General features: G+C 63.4%; 1 protein-coding gene across 3 annotated transcripts; it reads left to right on the top strand.

Annotated features, from left to right (window-relative positions):
- The first annotated feature begins 317 nt into the window (after positions 1-317).
- CPLX2 (complexin 2) lies at positions 318-15767 on the top strand. 3 transcript variants are annotated; one of them, XM_058849175.1, is made up of 5 exons: positions 318-455; positions 4959-5056; positions 13430-13537; positions 14004-14179; positions 14351-15767. In XM_058849175.1, exons 3-5 carry the CDS (start codon positions 13507-13509, stop codon positions 14546-14548), a joined length of 405 nt encoding a protein of 134 aa, XP_058705158.1. In that variant the 5' UTR covers positions 318-455; positions 4959-5056; positions 13430-13506; the 3' UTR covers positions 14549-15767. The 3 variants fall into 3 exon arrangements, with proteins under 3 accessions (XP_058705158.1, XP_058705160.1, XP_058705159.1); XM_058849177.1 differs by lacking the exon at positions 4959-5056 and having other exon boundaries at positions 339-455; XM_058849176.1 differs by lacking the exons at positions 318-455; positions 4959-5056 and adding an exon at positions 11402-11458.
- The last annotated feature ends 940 nt before the right edge of the window (positions 15768-16707 follow it).

The following is a 16707-nucleotide window of genomic DNA, read 5'->3' as shown; positions in this document are numbered from 1 at the left end:
GCTGGAGAAACGGGTGGCAAAGAAACGGGGTACTGGAAGTCACGGCCCCGTACTGGGGGTGGCTGTCACGGCACTGGAGGCACAACTGTAGGCACAAGGGGTACTGGGAGGGTACCGGGGGTGATGCGGGGTGAGGGGGAGCATAGCCGGGTTGCGGGGGGTGGATGCTTAAATAGCAGGGGTGGGCATCGCGGTACCGGAGCAGCAATTACCGGGTACCGGAGGGAACCCGCCCGGTACCGGAGCGGAAGGCCGGGCCGGGGGCTGCCGCCCGGGGCGCGGGGCGGTCCGGAGGCGGGCACGGAGGCGGCCCCGCCCGGGAGGCCGTGCGGCGGAGGGGGAGCCAGCACCGGGCCCCCCCTGTACCGCTACGGCTCCCGCCTCCCTTCCGGCGGCGGCTCCTTCCCTGCGCCGGGGGCGGACGGGGCGCACCGGAGCCGCGCCGAGCCAGCCAGGTGGGTGCGGGACCGGGCCGGGCCGGGCCCGGAGTGCCGCAGAGCCCGGGGGGGGCCGGGCGCGGGGATCGGCCCGCCGAGCCTCCCGGGGCCGCCGGCTTATATAACGGGGCGGCGGCCGCGGAGAGCGGGATGCGGCATGCGGGGCGGGATGCGGGGAAGGATGCAGGTGATGCGGGATGCGGGGAAGGATGCAGGTGATGCGGGGTACGGGTGCAAGATGCAGAGCTGAGCGGCGCGCCCCCCGGGCAGCCCACCTGCAGGTCTGGCGAGGGGGGACACGCCGATGTGCAGGGGATGGCAGGAGAAGCGCTGTCACCCCCGGACCGGGCTTTGGGTACCCCCCTCCAGCCCCTCCGTGCCTGGCCGTCCCCTTCGGGGGGGCTCCGCAGAGCGGGGCTGTGGGCAGGGAGAGGATGCGACCTGATCCTGCCATCACCCCCTGCCTGCAGCCGGGAGGCTCCGTGCACCTTCCTGCTGTGGGGATCTCCGGCACCTGCCGGGCTCTTCCCGTGCCTCCCCATCGGTGGCTCCCTCCTCCACCCTGCTCTCCACGCCTAAGTCCAACCACTCGGGGAGCATCCCAGCCTCACCGTTCCCAGTCCCCTGAGATTCAACCCCTCTCCCCTCTGCTCTGTCCCTACAAGGCGCCTCCTAAGCCCCACACTCCAGCCCCTGTCCCCGCCGTGTCCCCAGCACCACGGCTGCAGCACACGGGCCGGTGGCTGCTGTGCTCCAGGCCTTGGCAGCACGCGGTGGCAGTGCCACCCGCATGGCACGAGCGTGACCGGGCAGCCGCTGCCCGAGGCTGGCGGTGCAGTGAGTCAGAGCAGAGCAGCAGGGCTGGCACCGTCGCTCAGAACAGGGCTCAGGGCTTCTCCCTGCAAGCAGCCGGGCTCCTGGTGGTGGCAGCTGCTGGCCAGGGCTGGTGAAGGAATCGGGGTGATTTGAGGTGCTGGGTTTGGCAAATAGAGGATGAGGAAGGATGGGCTGGGCTCAGGGCATAGAGAAGTGTTCTCCCTGCCAAACCTGCCCTTGTGCCTCTGAGGCTGCAGGACACTGAGGGTTGACAGCACAGGCTCCAGTGTGAAAACAAAGGAGCTCAATCCCCATCCAGCAGCACTGCTTACAGTGTCTGACCCTCACCCTCCTGGGGAAACTGGAGACGGCTCAGCTGAGACAAACTGGCACAGAAAAATGTCTCAAAGTCTCACTTGGCTGTGGGCCAAGTGTTTGTTTCTTCGATTGCCTTGCCTGATGACATTAGTATTGAAATGACCCTGAGCAGACAGAGCTCGGAACACCTCACAGCACTGGAGGATGATTGTGGTTCACACCTTGGCTCTTCCCTGGGTTTCTGCAGAGGCTGCTGCCAGGCACAGCCCAGCAGGCCCCTATCAGGAGCCAAGGGGAGCCGTGTTGAAGTGCCCAGCCTGGTTTATGCTCTGGAGATCAGAAGTCCCAGCAGAGGTCCAGTCCTGTGGAAAAACCCCCTGAGGAAGAGGTGGTGATCACTGGCAGTGTGGCACATCTCCATTCCTAGCCCTGGGCACCAATGTGCCCCCGTGGCCTGGAGCTCATCAGGTCTGGTATGGCAGGGGAGCACAGTCCCTGCAGCCCAGGCTGCTGCCTCTCCCAGTGGCACCAAGCCCAAGCCCTTGGGCATCACACACTTCCCCAACAGCCAGGGCTGGACACAGAGGACCTTCCCCGTGGCCAGAGGATCTCTGCTCTTGCCCACAGCCTCTGTGTGTTCCTGGCCAGGCCTTCCCATTTGTTCTTATGCCAGCATTATCCTCGAGTTTAAATGATCCTTCTCCCTCCCCGGTGTTTATTCTCTGGGTGTATTTATAGAGAGCAATCAGGCCTGCTCAGCCAGGGTAAACAAGCTGTGCTCCTGCGGGCTGCTCTCGCGTGAGCGCTCTCTGCTCGCTCGTCCCAGGAGCTTTTCCCTCTGTCTCTCCTGGTCCCACAGAGCCTTCCTGGCTGCAGAGGCCCAGACCATCTGCTTTGTCCAGCTGTGGGCTCTCCAGGCTGTTCCTCCAGGCTCGCTGGGTCACCCAGTGCCGTGCCAAGAGCCATTGTCACCTTTGCTTGTCGTTCTGCACCACAGGTCCCTGCTCCTCCTGCACACAGCCAGGCCAGCAGGTCCATCCCTCTCTACCTGGTGTCACCAGCCCCTGCTGTGACACTCACCAGAGGCTCAGAAACATTGCTTATCTCAGCCAAATCCCAGAGCCCTACAAGGGTGTGACACAGACCTGCCCCAATCTGAGGTGAGAGGAATTGTGCAAGAGGTATTGAAAGCTGAGGATCTGCTTTTTGAAGGCAGGGCAGGTCAGCTGAGGTACAGACCTCAACTGGGGAGTGCCTCTGGGGGCTGCCTGGTGTGGTGTGGCACCCTGAGCCCTCTGCATCCCTGCATGAGAGTCAGGACAGAGCACTGCTAGCACAGACTTTCCCCAAATATTGTGACACTGAACCTTCCTTCTCACCTGCCACCCAGACAGGAAACTGGTGCCAGACCCAAGGCAGGTCCCAGGAGCATCTCCCTGGGGCAGGTGATGCTTTGAGATGTTCCCTGAGTTTCTCAGCCAGTGCACCTCACTGCCCACCCTCCTCCTTCCCCAGCTCCCCCTCCTCTCAGACACTTGGACAAGGTCAGCTATTCAAGCAGGGTGCTGAGAGCTGGATGTGCCAAAGCAGAAGAGCTGTGGACTCACTAATGTCTCATCTTGAGCATTAAGTTTTCCCTGGATACTGTGTCTTGTGTCCAGACTGGATCAAATCATCCCTGCCAGCACCTGGGGGCACTGCTATCCCCGGAGCTGGGGGTGTTCTGCCACCATCACCCTGCTCTGCTGCTCCCTGTCCTCTGCTTTGGCTGTGGTTGGTGTCTGGCTGCCTGGACAGACAGACAGACAGAGCTAGTGCAGCTGTCCAGATGAGATTAATCTTCATGGTACTGGCAGGCTCTGCTTATTGCAAAGGAGATAAAAAACCTCTTTGGTCTGGCTGAAATAAAAAACACCTTTCAGGGGCTGGAGCAGCACCCCTCATGACTCTCTGCAATCTCTCAGGTACCTGGGCAGGGTGTTCCTGCTCTTCCCACCCTCTGGGGTTTCAGCAAATAAATATCTGCTGATCTGCACCCCAGGCCATGGCCAGCAGAGCCAAACTGATTCTGTCCCAGCCCAGCTGTCTCCTTGGCACGGCGCTGCCTGGAAACCAGACGCCCCCAGGATCACATCCCTGCAGCTCTCTGCAGCCTGCCTCACCCTGCTCCAGAGCCTCCCCACATCCCAAAGGAGGCAGTGGTTGTCCCCAGCAAAGGTCACCTTCACGCTGCTGCTGAGCCCTGTCCAGGCTGAGCCCCTAGCACTGCATTTCCCAGGGCAGCAGTCACCATTCTGGGGTCTCCTCGGAGGTGCCACTGGGAGTGCCTCTTTCCACAGCCAACCTCCCCAAACCCTGTTCCCAGGGACTCTCGGGCTCTCCTGCTCCCAGGGCTGGAATGAGGCATCCCTGCTCTGTAAAGCTTTTAAAAATGCAGGCTCCATTCACCCCAGTCCCTGCTCCTCCACAGCGTCGGTGTTTGCCTGTGTTTCCCCTCGCTCCCCTGGGTCATATATTTATCTCCAATTTGCCAAAGCCTCCCTCCTTCCCCAGGGTGGAGGAAAAGCCTTTCCTTGAAGTCAGGATGAATTTGTAACTTTTCCAGGAACCTGCTCCTCGAGTTGCAGAGGAGAAATCACACTCATGACACAGGTCACAGTGACATGAGCCACAGCACAGGGACAGCCCACCCCAGAGACTGGCATGGCACCCAGAGCCCTGGTACCCAGGTCCCTGCACAGCCCCACAACCACAGTCCAGCATCCCCTGCATCTCCCCAAGCATCACAGGGGGATTTCAAGGACATTTGAGGAAGGGATGAGATCCCCAGACAGAAGTTTCCTGAGGTCCGGCAGGAGCGGGGAGCTCAAAGCGGCATCAGGCTTCCTCCAGTTGCTGAGTCTGAGCAAGGACTTTTGCTTGGTGGCTTGTTTTAACTTGCCATTATGTTCTCCAAAGAAGAAATTCATCATGTGCAAGCTAAGGAAGGCAGAGTTAATGTGAAATTTTAAAACCCTTAAAGAGTTGAGCGCCCTCTAAATTTTTAATGAAGGCATCCGAACTGCCAGGTACCTGCAGAGATGGCCAGGAGCCCTCTGCCAGCAGCAGAGTGAGTGCCCCTGATCCAGGAGAGAACCCAAGACTCTGATGAGCTGCCACCTCCTGCAGCCTGTCACCCTCTGCACACCCTGCTGGGCTCTCACCTGCAGGGAGATGGTGGCTCTTGGCAGCAGGTCACTCCCATCCTTGGGGATCAGGATGGGAGGAGAGGGCAGTAAGCAGTGGTGTGCTCTGTCTGTCTCCCATCAAGTGATTCCACTTTGTCTGTGCCACCTGGTGCTGTGGCCTCTCCAAGGCACTCATCTCTCGCTGTCGGTGTCTCTCCAGGCCCTGCTCTCCCTGCGATGCCCAGCCACCCCCACGAGGTCCTTGTCCCCCTGCGTTAGGTGCTGAAGCAGCAGACTCCTGGTGCTGCACACACCAAGGTAGGCAGCGCTGTGGCTCCTGGGGGGGTTGGGGGGCCATTTCACTCCCCGTGGTATGGGGGGCACAGCACAGCCATGGGATGGATGGGGAGGCTCAGAGGTACCACCTGGGGCTGCCGCAGTGAGGCCAGTCAGGTCACTAAAGATAGGGGGGGTCTCATCTTGGTGACACTTTGGTGCAGGGCAAGAGGCACCTGAAGCAGCTCAGGACCAGGCAGAGGCCTCAGGAGTGAGGACCAGCTCAGGCTCTCGGCAGATGCTGGGCACGGTCCCACCTGGAGACCATGGCAAGTGATGGTGACTGTGGAGGTGGCACAGAGCCAGGGGGTTTTTTCTTTCTTCTTTTTATTTTTTTTTTTCTTTTTTTCCTATTTGAAAGCCCCCAGATGGGAAAGGTACGAGCCAAACCCCACTGAAAGCAGCCAAGAATGAATTTTCTGGCCCAAGCCCCAGCAGCTCTTGGAGCAGCACGGTGCCTGTCCGGCGTCACGCCACAGCAGAAACCCCGAGCACAAGCAGGCTGGGGGAAGTCTCAGCTGGGGTGGGCAGCAACCCATCCCACCTACTCCTTGGTCCCCTCCCCACCTCCCCAGCCAGGGCAGCTCAGGCTCATCCTGCTCCCACCGAGCTGCAGCTTGGCCAAAGCCCAGGCACCCAGATGTCTCCCCCCACGCTGCCATGGAGCCCCCCACCACGCAGCCATCTGCTGCAACCGAGGACAGGGTGTCCCTGGTGTTGCCCTCCTTATCTGGCTCTGTTGCCCAGGCCGTGGGGCATCTGGGCTCCCAAACCTCTCAGGGGTACAATGAGCCCTTCCCTCACAGAAGGAAGATGCTCTCCCAGAGCAAGGCTGGGAGCTTGGGTCAAGCATCCCTGCTCCTCACTTCCACTCCCCAGCACTGGTGGTACAGAGAGGGGTTAAAGCACCCCAGTCTCTGCCCTCAACTGGGGTGCCCCGAAGAGCTCACAGGATCTTTGCAAAACCAGCACTCGATCAGCATGAGGCTGAACCTCAGGGGAGCAATGCCAAGGGTCTCATTTTTTGGGGGTTTTGGCTGGAGAGGGGACAGATGGGGGCTGTGACCTGGATGCCCAGTCTTGAGCCAATCATGCCCTTGTCCTTCATGTCTTTTTTCTGTCAGTGAAATGAGGGTGGGTATAACTGCTTTCAGGCTTTCTGTGGGGAGTGGGTGCCCAAATCCCATCCTGACCCAGAGCCAGGAGATGATCCTTGTGCATCCACCACCCACACAGTCCTGACCACCTCCGTCACTGGCGCCTGCACAGGCCCTGTCAGCGTGGCAAGGATGAAAATCAGTGTGTGCACAGGGTGGGGCTATGGGGAGGCAGCACAGGGGCTCGGGGGGTTTTGTCTGCTTCCCAAGCAGTGTCTGGCGTGCTGCACCCAGCTCGGCTCCGCACCGGCCCCTGCAGAGCTGCGCGGGTGTGCGTGCCTGCCATAAATATTGATGGGGTGGACTCGGCTCAATTGTGCCCTTGTAGAGGCGATGGGGATGTCAATGCTGGACCTGCTGTGTGGGCAGGGCAGCGCAGCCTAGGTGAGAGCACCGAACGCAGTGTCTGTTCCACAGGGAGGTGGGATCCATCCTATACAGGATGGGGGGTTGGAAGTGGCCAGTTGAGTAAGCCCAGGTGTCATAAACCTGTTTGGGGAACCGGCCAGACCTGCAGTGAGCCTAAATCTTGCTGCTGGGTGTGCAGGGAGCCACCGCGGCTCCCACAGCCTGTCCTCGCACAGCCACACCAGGATAAACAGCGAGGGGCTGCAGTGCCTCTGTTTAATAATGCATGGCACAGAGGCACCGGACACACGCTGGGAGTCGGGAGCTGCGGGGATGAGGAGTCACCACTGCAGCACTCGAGTGGCAGGGTCCATCCCAGCAGGGTTCCCCTGGCACTCACAGGTCCATCCTGGTGTGCCCCAGCGCTCATGGGATGTGGACTCCTTGGGGTTCTGGGTGGCTCTGAGAGTGGGGCTGGGTGAGGAGAGTTCCACATCACGGGGCACAGAGCAGTGGTGGCAAAGCCAAGGTGCTCAGTCACACCATGGCTGACATCCCAGCCACTCTGGAGTCTTCTTGGCTGGAGCCTGGAGCTGAGTCCCTGTCCCCATGGGAGGTCTGGCTGGGAGATTCAGCCCCTGCATCACTCTGTGACACAGGTGTAGGTGTAGATGGTCATTTCAGGGAGCTCTGGAGGGCTGAGCAGCACTGGGAGCACCCCTTTCTCTCTCTGGTACCCTCCTGGGACACTGCTGTACTGGGAACAGCTGGAAGCCACGGGCTCAGTCTTCTCCTCACCCCATCCCTCTGTCAGCCGCAGCCTCCCCAGCTCACACACTGCTGCCATGCCTGGGACGAGCAGGTGTGTGATGGGGCCCCGCAGGAGCCAGCTCACAGCCAGCTCCTGTGAAAGGCCCCCCCGGGACAGCCCTCGTTGCGTGCAGTTCCGTGATCCGGCCCCACCGACCATCTGCTCTGGCAGCTCCTGCCACCCACTCCCTCCCCAGCCCACACTGCACAGGGTGGGGATGAGCTCGGGGTGCCCAGTGCACCCCTTGTCCAACGAGGAGAGGGCAGACAGGTCAGCCAGAGTGACAGTGACAGGGCTGTGGTAGCAATGCATACGGGTGTTAATGCAGATGGACCCGAGCAGTGATGCAGGAGAGCAGCAACAACCGCAGTGTCAGCCCGGAGCCCCTCTGGCTGCAGGGGTGCACAGGAGGGGCAGCAGGATCCTCCCCCCAAGCCAGGCAGCAAAGCCCAGAGCCAGGGAGACCCTCGGGGCCTGGAGCTAGCAGAAGTTACCCCATAAGGGCGGTTTTTGCCCATTTGCTCTGTCCCTCTCTGGTGAGCTCCGGGGGCCCTGCCACGGTGCTGCTCCCACAGCTGGGAGCATCATGGTGGAGCCGGGGTCAAGCTGTGCCACGAGCCCACCTCCCTCCCCAGCAGCCCCAAGGCTCCTGGTGAGTGCTGAGCAAACAGTGAGACCACATCCACACCCCGTGTCTGAGTGTCTGACATGGGTGTGACGAGTGAGTGGATGCTGGGGTCTCCCTCACGTGTGCTGGGGGTCTGTGACTTGCTGCAGGGACAGAGTGGTGGCCCCGGCATCCCCAAGGAGTGGACGTGGGTGGTTCTGAGTGCCACAGACTCGCCTCGCCCTGAGCACAGCATGAGGGAGTGACCCCGGGTCCCCCCTGTCCCTGAGCGGTCTGTGCTCAGCCACTGGGCTGGAGGGGCTGTCTCCAGACTGATTCCACAGCACGGCTGGTGCCTGTCCCTGTCCCTGCCCCCGCCGGGTGCCAGCCCCAAGGGACCAGAGCTGCTCTTCAGAGGCTGCAGCTGCTGCATGTTTCGTGCTGCCTCTTCCTCTTCTCCCCGCTGCTGTTTTTGTTTTGTTTAAGAGGCTGGGTTACGAATTTTAAACAGGCTCCTGAAAAACCCAATTACCTCCAGAAGACAACCTGATAAAAGCTGCCTAAGTGGCACTGTGGAAATCGCCTTGTGCAGCAGCTGAGGGAAAACCAACATAACAAAGCCTTTGGAAATGGAGTTAACCACTTTTAATCCCTCGGTGCAATGAGAAGGACCAATAATTATTTTCTGCAAAGATGTTGGGAGGTGGATAAGTGAAATAACTGCCCTGTGCTAATGGGTGACAGCAGGCTAGGCTGGCAATGCTGCAGGGATGGGTGCCGGTATTCCCTCTGCCTGGGAGCTTTGCAAGGGCCCACAGAGGCTGTGACCTTGCAGGGTCCCCGTCTGGCTGTCAGGGGACAATGGGGACGATGCCAGCAGGCAGGTGCCACTCAGGCGTTGCTGACACCAGATGCTGTGGCCGATGTGGTGGCACCAGCCAGCCCCATTCCCTCCCTGGGCAGCAGCGTGGAGTGGAGCACAGAACTGCTGGGGGGCCCTGGCACCTGTGCTAACAGGGCTTGGTGGTGCTGAGAGCTTCCTCCTCCATTTGGTGCTGCTGCCCCAGTCCCTCACACCTCTCCACATCCCTTCCCCTCCTGCCGCCCCCGGCAGCTCCAGGCAGCCACCCAGCAGGTGACACTGCCCAGGATGATGCCAAGGAACATCTGGCCTAAGGAGTGCCCACAATGGGCACAAGCACCAGGAGCATCCCCCAAACACCAGCTCTGGGGTAGTGGGGGTCCCCTGGAGCAGGGGTGTCTGCAGGGGTGTGCAGGGCAGGAGGCAACGCCCGGGGCTGGTGACAAGCCCTTGGTTGCTCTTCCCATGGGAGGCTGGCCAGCAGGGCAGAGTTGGGTGCCCACCAGCCCGGCAGCTGCGGTGGCACTGCTGGCACCAGCAGCTGGAGTGCTGGGGCAGCTTCAGCTCACACGAGCCTCGAGCTGCCCGCGGCAGCAGGGACGGGGGCTGCTTCACACACCTCCCCACGGCCACCCCTCACCCCTCGTGGAGACAGTGCCTGGGGACACTAACTCCAGGCCACTGACTCCCAAGAAAGACAAGCCCGACTTAGCACTGGGCACTGGCACAAGGGATGTCCCTGCCAGTTTGGCCTCAGCTCATACTGGGAGCAGTCCTCTGGCACACTGGGATCTACTGGAGGAGGATGTGCTTAATGAGCCGAGGCATCTCCAAAGACTGAAAGACTCAAGGACCCATCCCAGGAACAAAAGGAGGCGTTTGTCAGGCGCTGAGAGACGGGCTCGTTAATTCCTCCTGGCTGTCACACTTATCTGTAATGAATTTGTGCTCCGCTGTATTATTTTTAATACAATAGGAGCGGTGCCGCCCGCCCACCGCCCGGCTGCCGGGAGCGCTGACGTCAACGCCCGGAGCAGGGCTGCCGCAGGACGGACGGACGGACGGACAGACGGACGGGCCAAGCACAGGCCTGTCTTGCCGCCCACATGCCCGTCCCACCAGCTGCCAGCAGGCAGAGCGGGGCTGGGCACTAGGGCAGGAGGCTTTTTTACCTTGGCGGTGGAAAAAGGAGTTGTTGGTCAATGCCCGGCTGAGGGCTCGGGGCTGGTGGAGATGGGTTGTGCCAGAGGGTGTTATTGGGAGCAGTGAGAGGGGTGAACAAGAGGGACAAGTCCCTGATGTGCTGTTCCTGTGCTGAAAGTTGTCCGTGGCAGCGGCCGTGCGAGGCAGGAGCTGGCAGCGGGTGCACACACACAGATCTGTCGGCGCCGCATCTCTGTGGAGGTGGCACTTGCAAGTCACTTTTGGCGCCCCTGGCTGCGAGATATCCCCCCACTCCTGCCCCACATCCTTCCCACAGCAGCCCCAGCAGTGCCCGGCAGCATCCCCAGGGGCTTGTGGGGGCAGCTGCAGCCTGCCCCAGCTCCCTGCAGCCTCCCGCGTTTAGAGCGATGTCCCTGAAAGGACCCCGCACCCAGACCTTATCCAGCACCCTTCTGGGCCCCCGCAGGCTGCTACTCCAGAGCCTCACTATTAAACACCAGCTATCCCAAAGCCCGGCTCCAATCACTGATGTGATTCGCACAGGGCTCATCTTGTCTCTAAGATTGCAGAGCTGGATTAATTAGGAGGCACCGGCTGCCACTCTGAGGAGCACACACCGTCCCTGTGCATCGGGACGAGGTGGGGAGACCCGGGGGGTCCTGTCCCGCACTGCAGAGGAGGAACGCGGGAGGGGTTTGCAGGAGCCCATCTCCCTTCTGGCAGCTGCAGGGGGGCCAGGCAGGGTGGTGCACCCCATTTCCTGCCCAGGAACCCTTCGCCGAACGGGGTTCTGAGCTCCGTGGGCATCACATCCTCGATGCCACCGCAGACCCCTTCTGGCATCCCCTCCCTGAGCACCCCTCACCCGCCCTGGGAGCTCCACGGGGGAACAGCACCAAAAATCCAAAGCTGGAGCCCCCGAACGGCAGCTCTTGGCGGAAGGCGGAGGGAGGGTGATATGATTTATCAGGGACTTTAATTAAACTCCCGCAGCCGCCGCACATCGCTGCAGAGGAGGCCGGGGTGCTGCGGGTCGGGGGGTCGAGTGAGGGAGCCGGGGGCTGCGGGACTGGGGCACCTCCGGCTGATTAATGCCTCGTTTCTCCCGTTAATTGCCGCGGCGGTGAATCATTAACCCGGCGCAGGAGGCGCTTGCCCCGTCCCTCCGCTGCGGGAGCGCGGGGTGGTGCCCGCGGGGGCTCCGGCCGCAACCTGGCGGGCGGCGCGGGGCTCCCCGGGACGCTTCCCCGGGGGTCGTGCGGCGTTTCCCGGGAGGGGTCCCGCATCCCGCCGCCCCCGCGGGGGCCGGTCCGGGCGGTGGCGGGGGGTGTCGCTCCGGGCGGGCCCACGCGTGCCGCCGGGGGCGGGAGGGGGCCGGGCCGCGGCGGGGCGGGGCGGGGCGGAGCGGCGGCAGCGGCGAGCGGCGGCGGAGCCGGTGAGTGCCGGTGCTGAAGGGACAGCGCCGCCGCTGCGGCACCGGGCGGCCCCGGGCGGCGGGCGGGGCCCCGCGCCGCAGACACCGGGATGGGGTGGGGGGTCCCCGCGGCACCGCGTCCCCTGCGCGACCCTCGCCCCCCGCGCGGTTCCCGCCTTCCCCGTGTCCCCGCGTTCCCCCTCGTCCCCGGTGCTCCCTGCGCCCCCGGTGCGTGTCCCCCGAGCCGGCTTCCTCCCTCATCCTCTTCGTGCCTGCACCCCACCCCACTCGGCCGCGCGCCCCCCGGGTCCCGCACCCCGCTGCGGTCCCGGTGTCCCCCGCATGCCGGGTGTCCGCTACGTCCCGTGTCCCCGGTGTCCCCCGCCTTCCCGGCGCCCCCCCGTGTCTCCTGCGTCTCTGCAGCCCCTGTTTCCCCGGTATCCCGGTGCCTGCCGGTGTTCCCCCCGTTTGCTGTGTTCCCCCTGCGTCGCCCGTGCGCCTCCCGATGTCCCCCATGCACCCCGCTATGGCCACGAGCCCCCCCTCCACGCGACCCCAGCGTTCCGGTGCTCCCCGTGTTCCTCGCACCTCGCCTACGGCCCCGGTGTCCCTGTGCTCTCCGGTGTTCCCCCGTCCCCGGTGCCCCCCAAGCCCCCGCCGCGGTCCCAGGGTTCAGCACTGTACTGCCCGGAGGAGCCCCCCAACGTTGTCGCGGGGTGCCCTGGGGCTGGAAGCTGCAAACTTCCCCGGGTCACAGCTCGTGCAGCACCCCCAGCCCCCGTGGGGTTCCGGGGAGCCGGGGTGGGGGTACCCGCTGGGCTGCGGCACCCACCGGGCACGTACACACACACACACACACACACGCTGCAAACTGCACCCCCAGGCTCCGAGCACCGCCTGCAGCACCCCACTCACACGGGGCATGTGGGGGGCACGGGCAGTCCCCACACACCCCCTCCGCCTGTAATCCCCCGCATGCACACACACACACACGGAGCACACAAGCAGCCTGCAACACCCCCACACGTACACACGCGCGACACAGTCTGCAAATTTTGTGCGCACAGCCCCCCGTGCAGCCTGCAAACCCACGGACCTGCACACACAAGACAGCCCGCAGCACCCCCCCGGAGTGCAAACACACACGCACACCCGCAGCACAAACAGCCAGCGCACACACACAGCCCGCAAACCTGCGTGCACACACATCCGCAGAGCCCGCACACCCCAAAACTCGCACACGCACACAGCTTGCAAACAGGCTGCAAACCCGCGCGTCACGGGGGCACACGCAGTCGGCAGCCCCACAAACTTATCCCCACGCGTGTGTGCACGCACCCCCCATGCAAACACAGCCTGCAGCCACCCGCAAACACACCTCTTGAGCAAATACAGCCTGCGCGCAGAGCTCGCACCCGCTCCGTCCCGCGCAGGCAGTGCCCCTGCACGGTGTCACCCACCCGCAGCACCCGCGTGGATCACACGCACAGTCACAGGCTGCTGCCTGCAACCCCTGCTGCAGCCCCCGAGCACTGCCGCAACCTGCCAACAGCCTCTTCCCGTCCCTCTGCAGAGCGCTCACGCTGCCGTAGACACGCGGCGCGCACGCAGCACCCCGGCACCCCCAGACAAGGTCTGGGGCAGGGTCACACGGTGCCTGGTGGCGTGGTGGGTTCCCATCCCACCAGCCCCCAGGCAGCACGGCAGGGCTCCTGGTGCCACACCAAGGGCAGTACTGAGGTGGAACATCCTTCTGGAGTCCATGCCTTGGTGCCTCCACAGGTCCTCAAGGCCAGAAGCGATATAAGGAGAGGGCTGAGGGGAGCAGGCAGTCACTTTCTGCCTGCAGACCCCAGAACGTCCCTCTGCCCATCCTGGAAGGCATTTGCAGAGGGTGCAAAGTGCAGCCCCAGAGATCATTCCATCCCTCAACCTGGGCAGTAGGGAACCTTGGTATGGTATCCCCAACGCTGTCCTTCTCTGCCTGCACAGGTGGCCCTGGTCAGCGAGCCCAGACAGCGGTGGATGAGTGCTGGGCACTGGCCTAGCCACACACACACACCGGCACCATGGACTTCGTCATGAAGCAAGCGCTGGGCGGTGAGTGGGAGCTCTTCCCCCCTCGGGGTCCCCCCTCCAGGAGCAGAGCTGGCCCAGCATCCCAGTAGTGCAGTGGGAAGGACATGGCAAGGGGACAGAGTCACACAGAGAGCCACCAGCAGTGGGGAGCTGCTGCTGGAGCCCTCCAGGCTTCCCATTTCCAATGCCATCAGCGGCTGGCTGGGGAATCCTGGCTCTTCTGCCACTAAGTGGGATTCCCCAGCAGGTCCCCTGGGTGCTGAGGAAGGAGCTGCTGGCATCTCCCCCAGCTGAGACTGAACTAGAACAGCCAGCCTGTGGCACTCCCCATCCCCACAGCTTCCCAAGCCCGTTTGCAGCCCACTTCGGTACAGGTGGCCCTGGGGATGTCCCAGGTCCTCCTTGCCAGGGGCCTCCTTGTCCTCTCTGCCGCTGCAGGGGCTTTGGCAGCAGCACCCATGAGGACCAAGGGTCTCGTTATGCACAGGGGCCACCAAGGACATGGGGAAGATGCTGGGGGGAGAAGAGGAGAAGGACCCCGACGCGCAGAAGAAGGAGGAGGAGAGGCAGGAGGCGCTGCGCCAGCAGGAGGAGGAGCGGAAAGCCAAGCACGCCCGCATGGAAGCGGAGCGGGAGAAAGTCCGGCAGCAGATCCGTGACAAGGTGGGCACACACCTCCCCTGTGCCCGCCCCTGCCCGTGGCAGCCGGGGTGGGGCTGGGACAGGGAGCCGGCACGGCCGGGAGGAGGGTGGCCCAAGTCGGTGGCGATGGGCACGGGGCACAGCACAGGCAGTGCCCACTGCCTGCCCTGCTGAGAGCCTGTGTCCTCTCAGTACGGGCTGAAGAAGAAGGAGGAGAAGGAAGCAGAGGAGAAAGCTGCTCTGGAGCAGCCGTGTGAGGGCAGCCTGACGCGTCCCAAGAAGGCGATCCCAGCAGGCTGTGGGGACGAGGAAGAGGAGGAGGAGGAGAGCATCCTGGACACCGTCCTCAAGTACCTGCCCGGCCCACTGCAGGATATGTTCAAGAAGTAACAGCACCGTCAACCCTGCCATAGGGTGCTGGGGCACGGGCGCCCTCTCTCCTACAACTCCATCAGTTCCCTTGGCCCCGGAGAGGGGGTCTCCACACCCCCTCCCATCCCCTCCTGCCCTCTCCCCCAACCAGACCAAAAGCCCGCCCCGTCCCGTCCAGGCAGGGCCCCCCCACCACGCCAAAGGGGAGCAGCCCTGGCCGGACAGGGCGAACCGGGACCAAATGCACTGATGTAACCTCGCGGCAGGCTAGGGGCACCCAGGCCCTACCGGCCCCCCCGGGGTGGCTCCTCGTGCCCCTTGCCCTGCCCCTTCTGTTCTCCCAGGGGACCCCAGCAGGCCTCTGCTCGCCTGCCCTCGTCCCCAGCACTGCCATCCCCCTGCCCCCTCCCGCCCTGGGCCAAGCCCAAAGCACAAAGCCAGGCGCCCTGCCCGCAGCTCCCCCATCCCCGGTCGTCGGGCACGGGGGTCCCCCGGGGCTGCCCGGTGTGCTCCTGCATCGGGGGGTTGGAGGGGACCCCCCCTCCCCGCATCTCTGGCCCCATAGTTAAAGCCATATCAGTTAGACTGCAATACTTCAGCACCGAGAGGAGCAGGCGCCGCGCTCCGCCAACCGTGTACAAAGGCACGCGCGGGGCAGGGGTCCCCCTGCCTCGTCCCCCCGTCCCCGCCGCTCGCTCGTCTGTGTCTTGGCCCCGCTGGCCCCCGTTCTCGCATTAGTGTCTCTGTGCCAGGGTGCGCCCCGTCGCTCCATGCGTCCTCGTGTCCGCTGCTCAGACTCCCACCCCCGAGTCCCCACTGTCCCCGGGGGCCGCCTGCAGCACCCCTCGCCGCGCTGCCGGGACCCCCCACTCTGCCCCCTGCAATAAAGCCAGCGCCGGAGAGCTGCCAGGGCTGGGAGTACCCGGCTGCCCTCACCTGACGCTGGACACATGGGTCCCCGGGCCTGGGAAGGGATCCCTGGGCAAGCGCCCCTGGGATGTCCCAGGAGCCACTGCTTGCACCCCAACGGGGGGAGGCAGGGGCACACCCTCATCCCGGCCCGTCTCTTGCCGCACCGTGCTCCCCCCTCCCTGTGCTTCCTCAGCCACGGCCCCCAGCCGCTCACCAGGACCCTCCCGGGAGGTGGCAGGCAGCTCGGGGCCCCACAGACATGCTGTGACCATCCTGCTCGAACTAGTCTTTGACAAACTAATAAAATAAAGGGATTTGTACATTGCTTCGGCCTCTTCTCATCCGTTGCTTTCCTGGGGCCCCATGTCGGCTCCCTCACTCCGCCAACCTCAGGGTTGAAATCTGGCAGCTGAACACACACATGGGCTGGCCCCAGCCAGGCCTGTACAGGTGCAGGGAGCAGCCACATGTGGCTCCCAGAGTCCTGCTCATTCCCGCTGCCTTCCAACTCCACAGGCATCTCTCCTCTCTGGGGCTGGGGACAAGACAAAAGGGATGTCCCACAGACATAGCATGAGGCTTTCTCCCCCTTCCTCTTGACTCCAGGACTTCCCTCACTGAATGATTGGGGATACCCAGGAGTCCAAGGGCCATTTCTGAAGGGTCACAGCCTTCTACCACTCCGAGAGGAGCATGAGGCTGTGGGCATGGGGCACCTCGTGCCCCCACACTGAGGCAGAAGCCCTGGCAGTGCCCAGGCTTAGCACAGCTCAGGAGGCTTCAGCCTGGTGCCAGCCTCAGCTCTGAATTATGTGCCATCATTTACCAGCAAAGAGCTCAGCTGTTACCCAGGTGGCATCAGCAGAGCACTCACCCAGAAAAGCTTCTGTCAGAAGGAAATCTGAGGGTAGAAAACAGCAGAGATCTCGCAGGCAGGCTGTGCCCTGTGACCCGGCACGAAGGTGCAGGTGGGGAAAAATCCCCACAGCCCTCTCTGGCAGGGGAAGGGCTCTGCCCGGGGCTGGTGGCAGCGTCCTCCATGTCCCCAGCTGAGCAGTGTCCCCGCTGTCACCTGTCCCCAGCGTGGGGACACAGCGCCCCCTGGTGTGGTGACAGCGCAGGACAGGGGACACACCGGGGACAGGCAGCGGCGACAAGAGGGACAATCCCCGACAGACCCCTCTGCCTTGCTATGGCCAAGGGAAGGAGGCAGGGGAAGGGAGAGTAGCTCAGCACCCCCCTTCTTCCCCTTCAAATAGCCACAG

Source organism: Poecile atricapillus, chromosome 13 (genome assembly GCF_030490865.1).
Source record: "Poecile atricapillus isolate bPoeAtr1 chromosome 13, bPoeAtr1.hap1, whole genome shotgun sequence".
NCBI classification, from domain to species: domain Eukaryota; kingdom Metazoa; phylum Chordata; class Aves; order Passeriformes; family Paridae; genus Poecile; species Poecile atricapillus.
The sequence above is the reverse complement of the archived record's forward strand: the minus strand, read 5'-3'. Positions and strand labels throughout refer to the sequence as shown.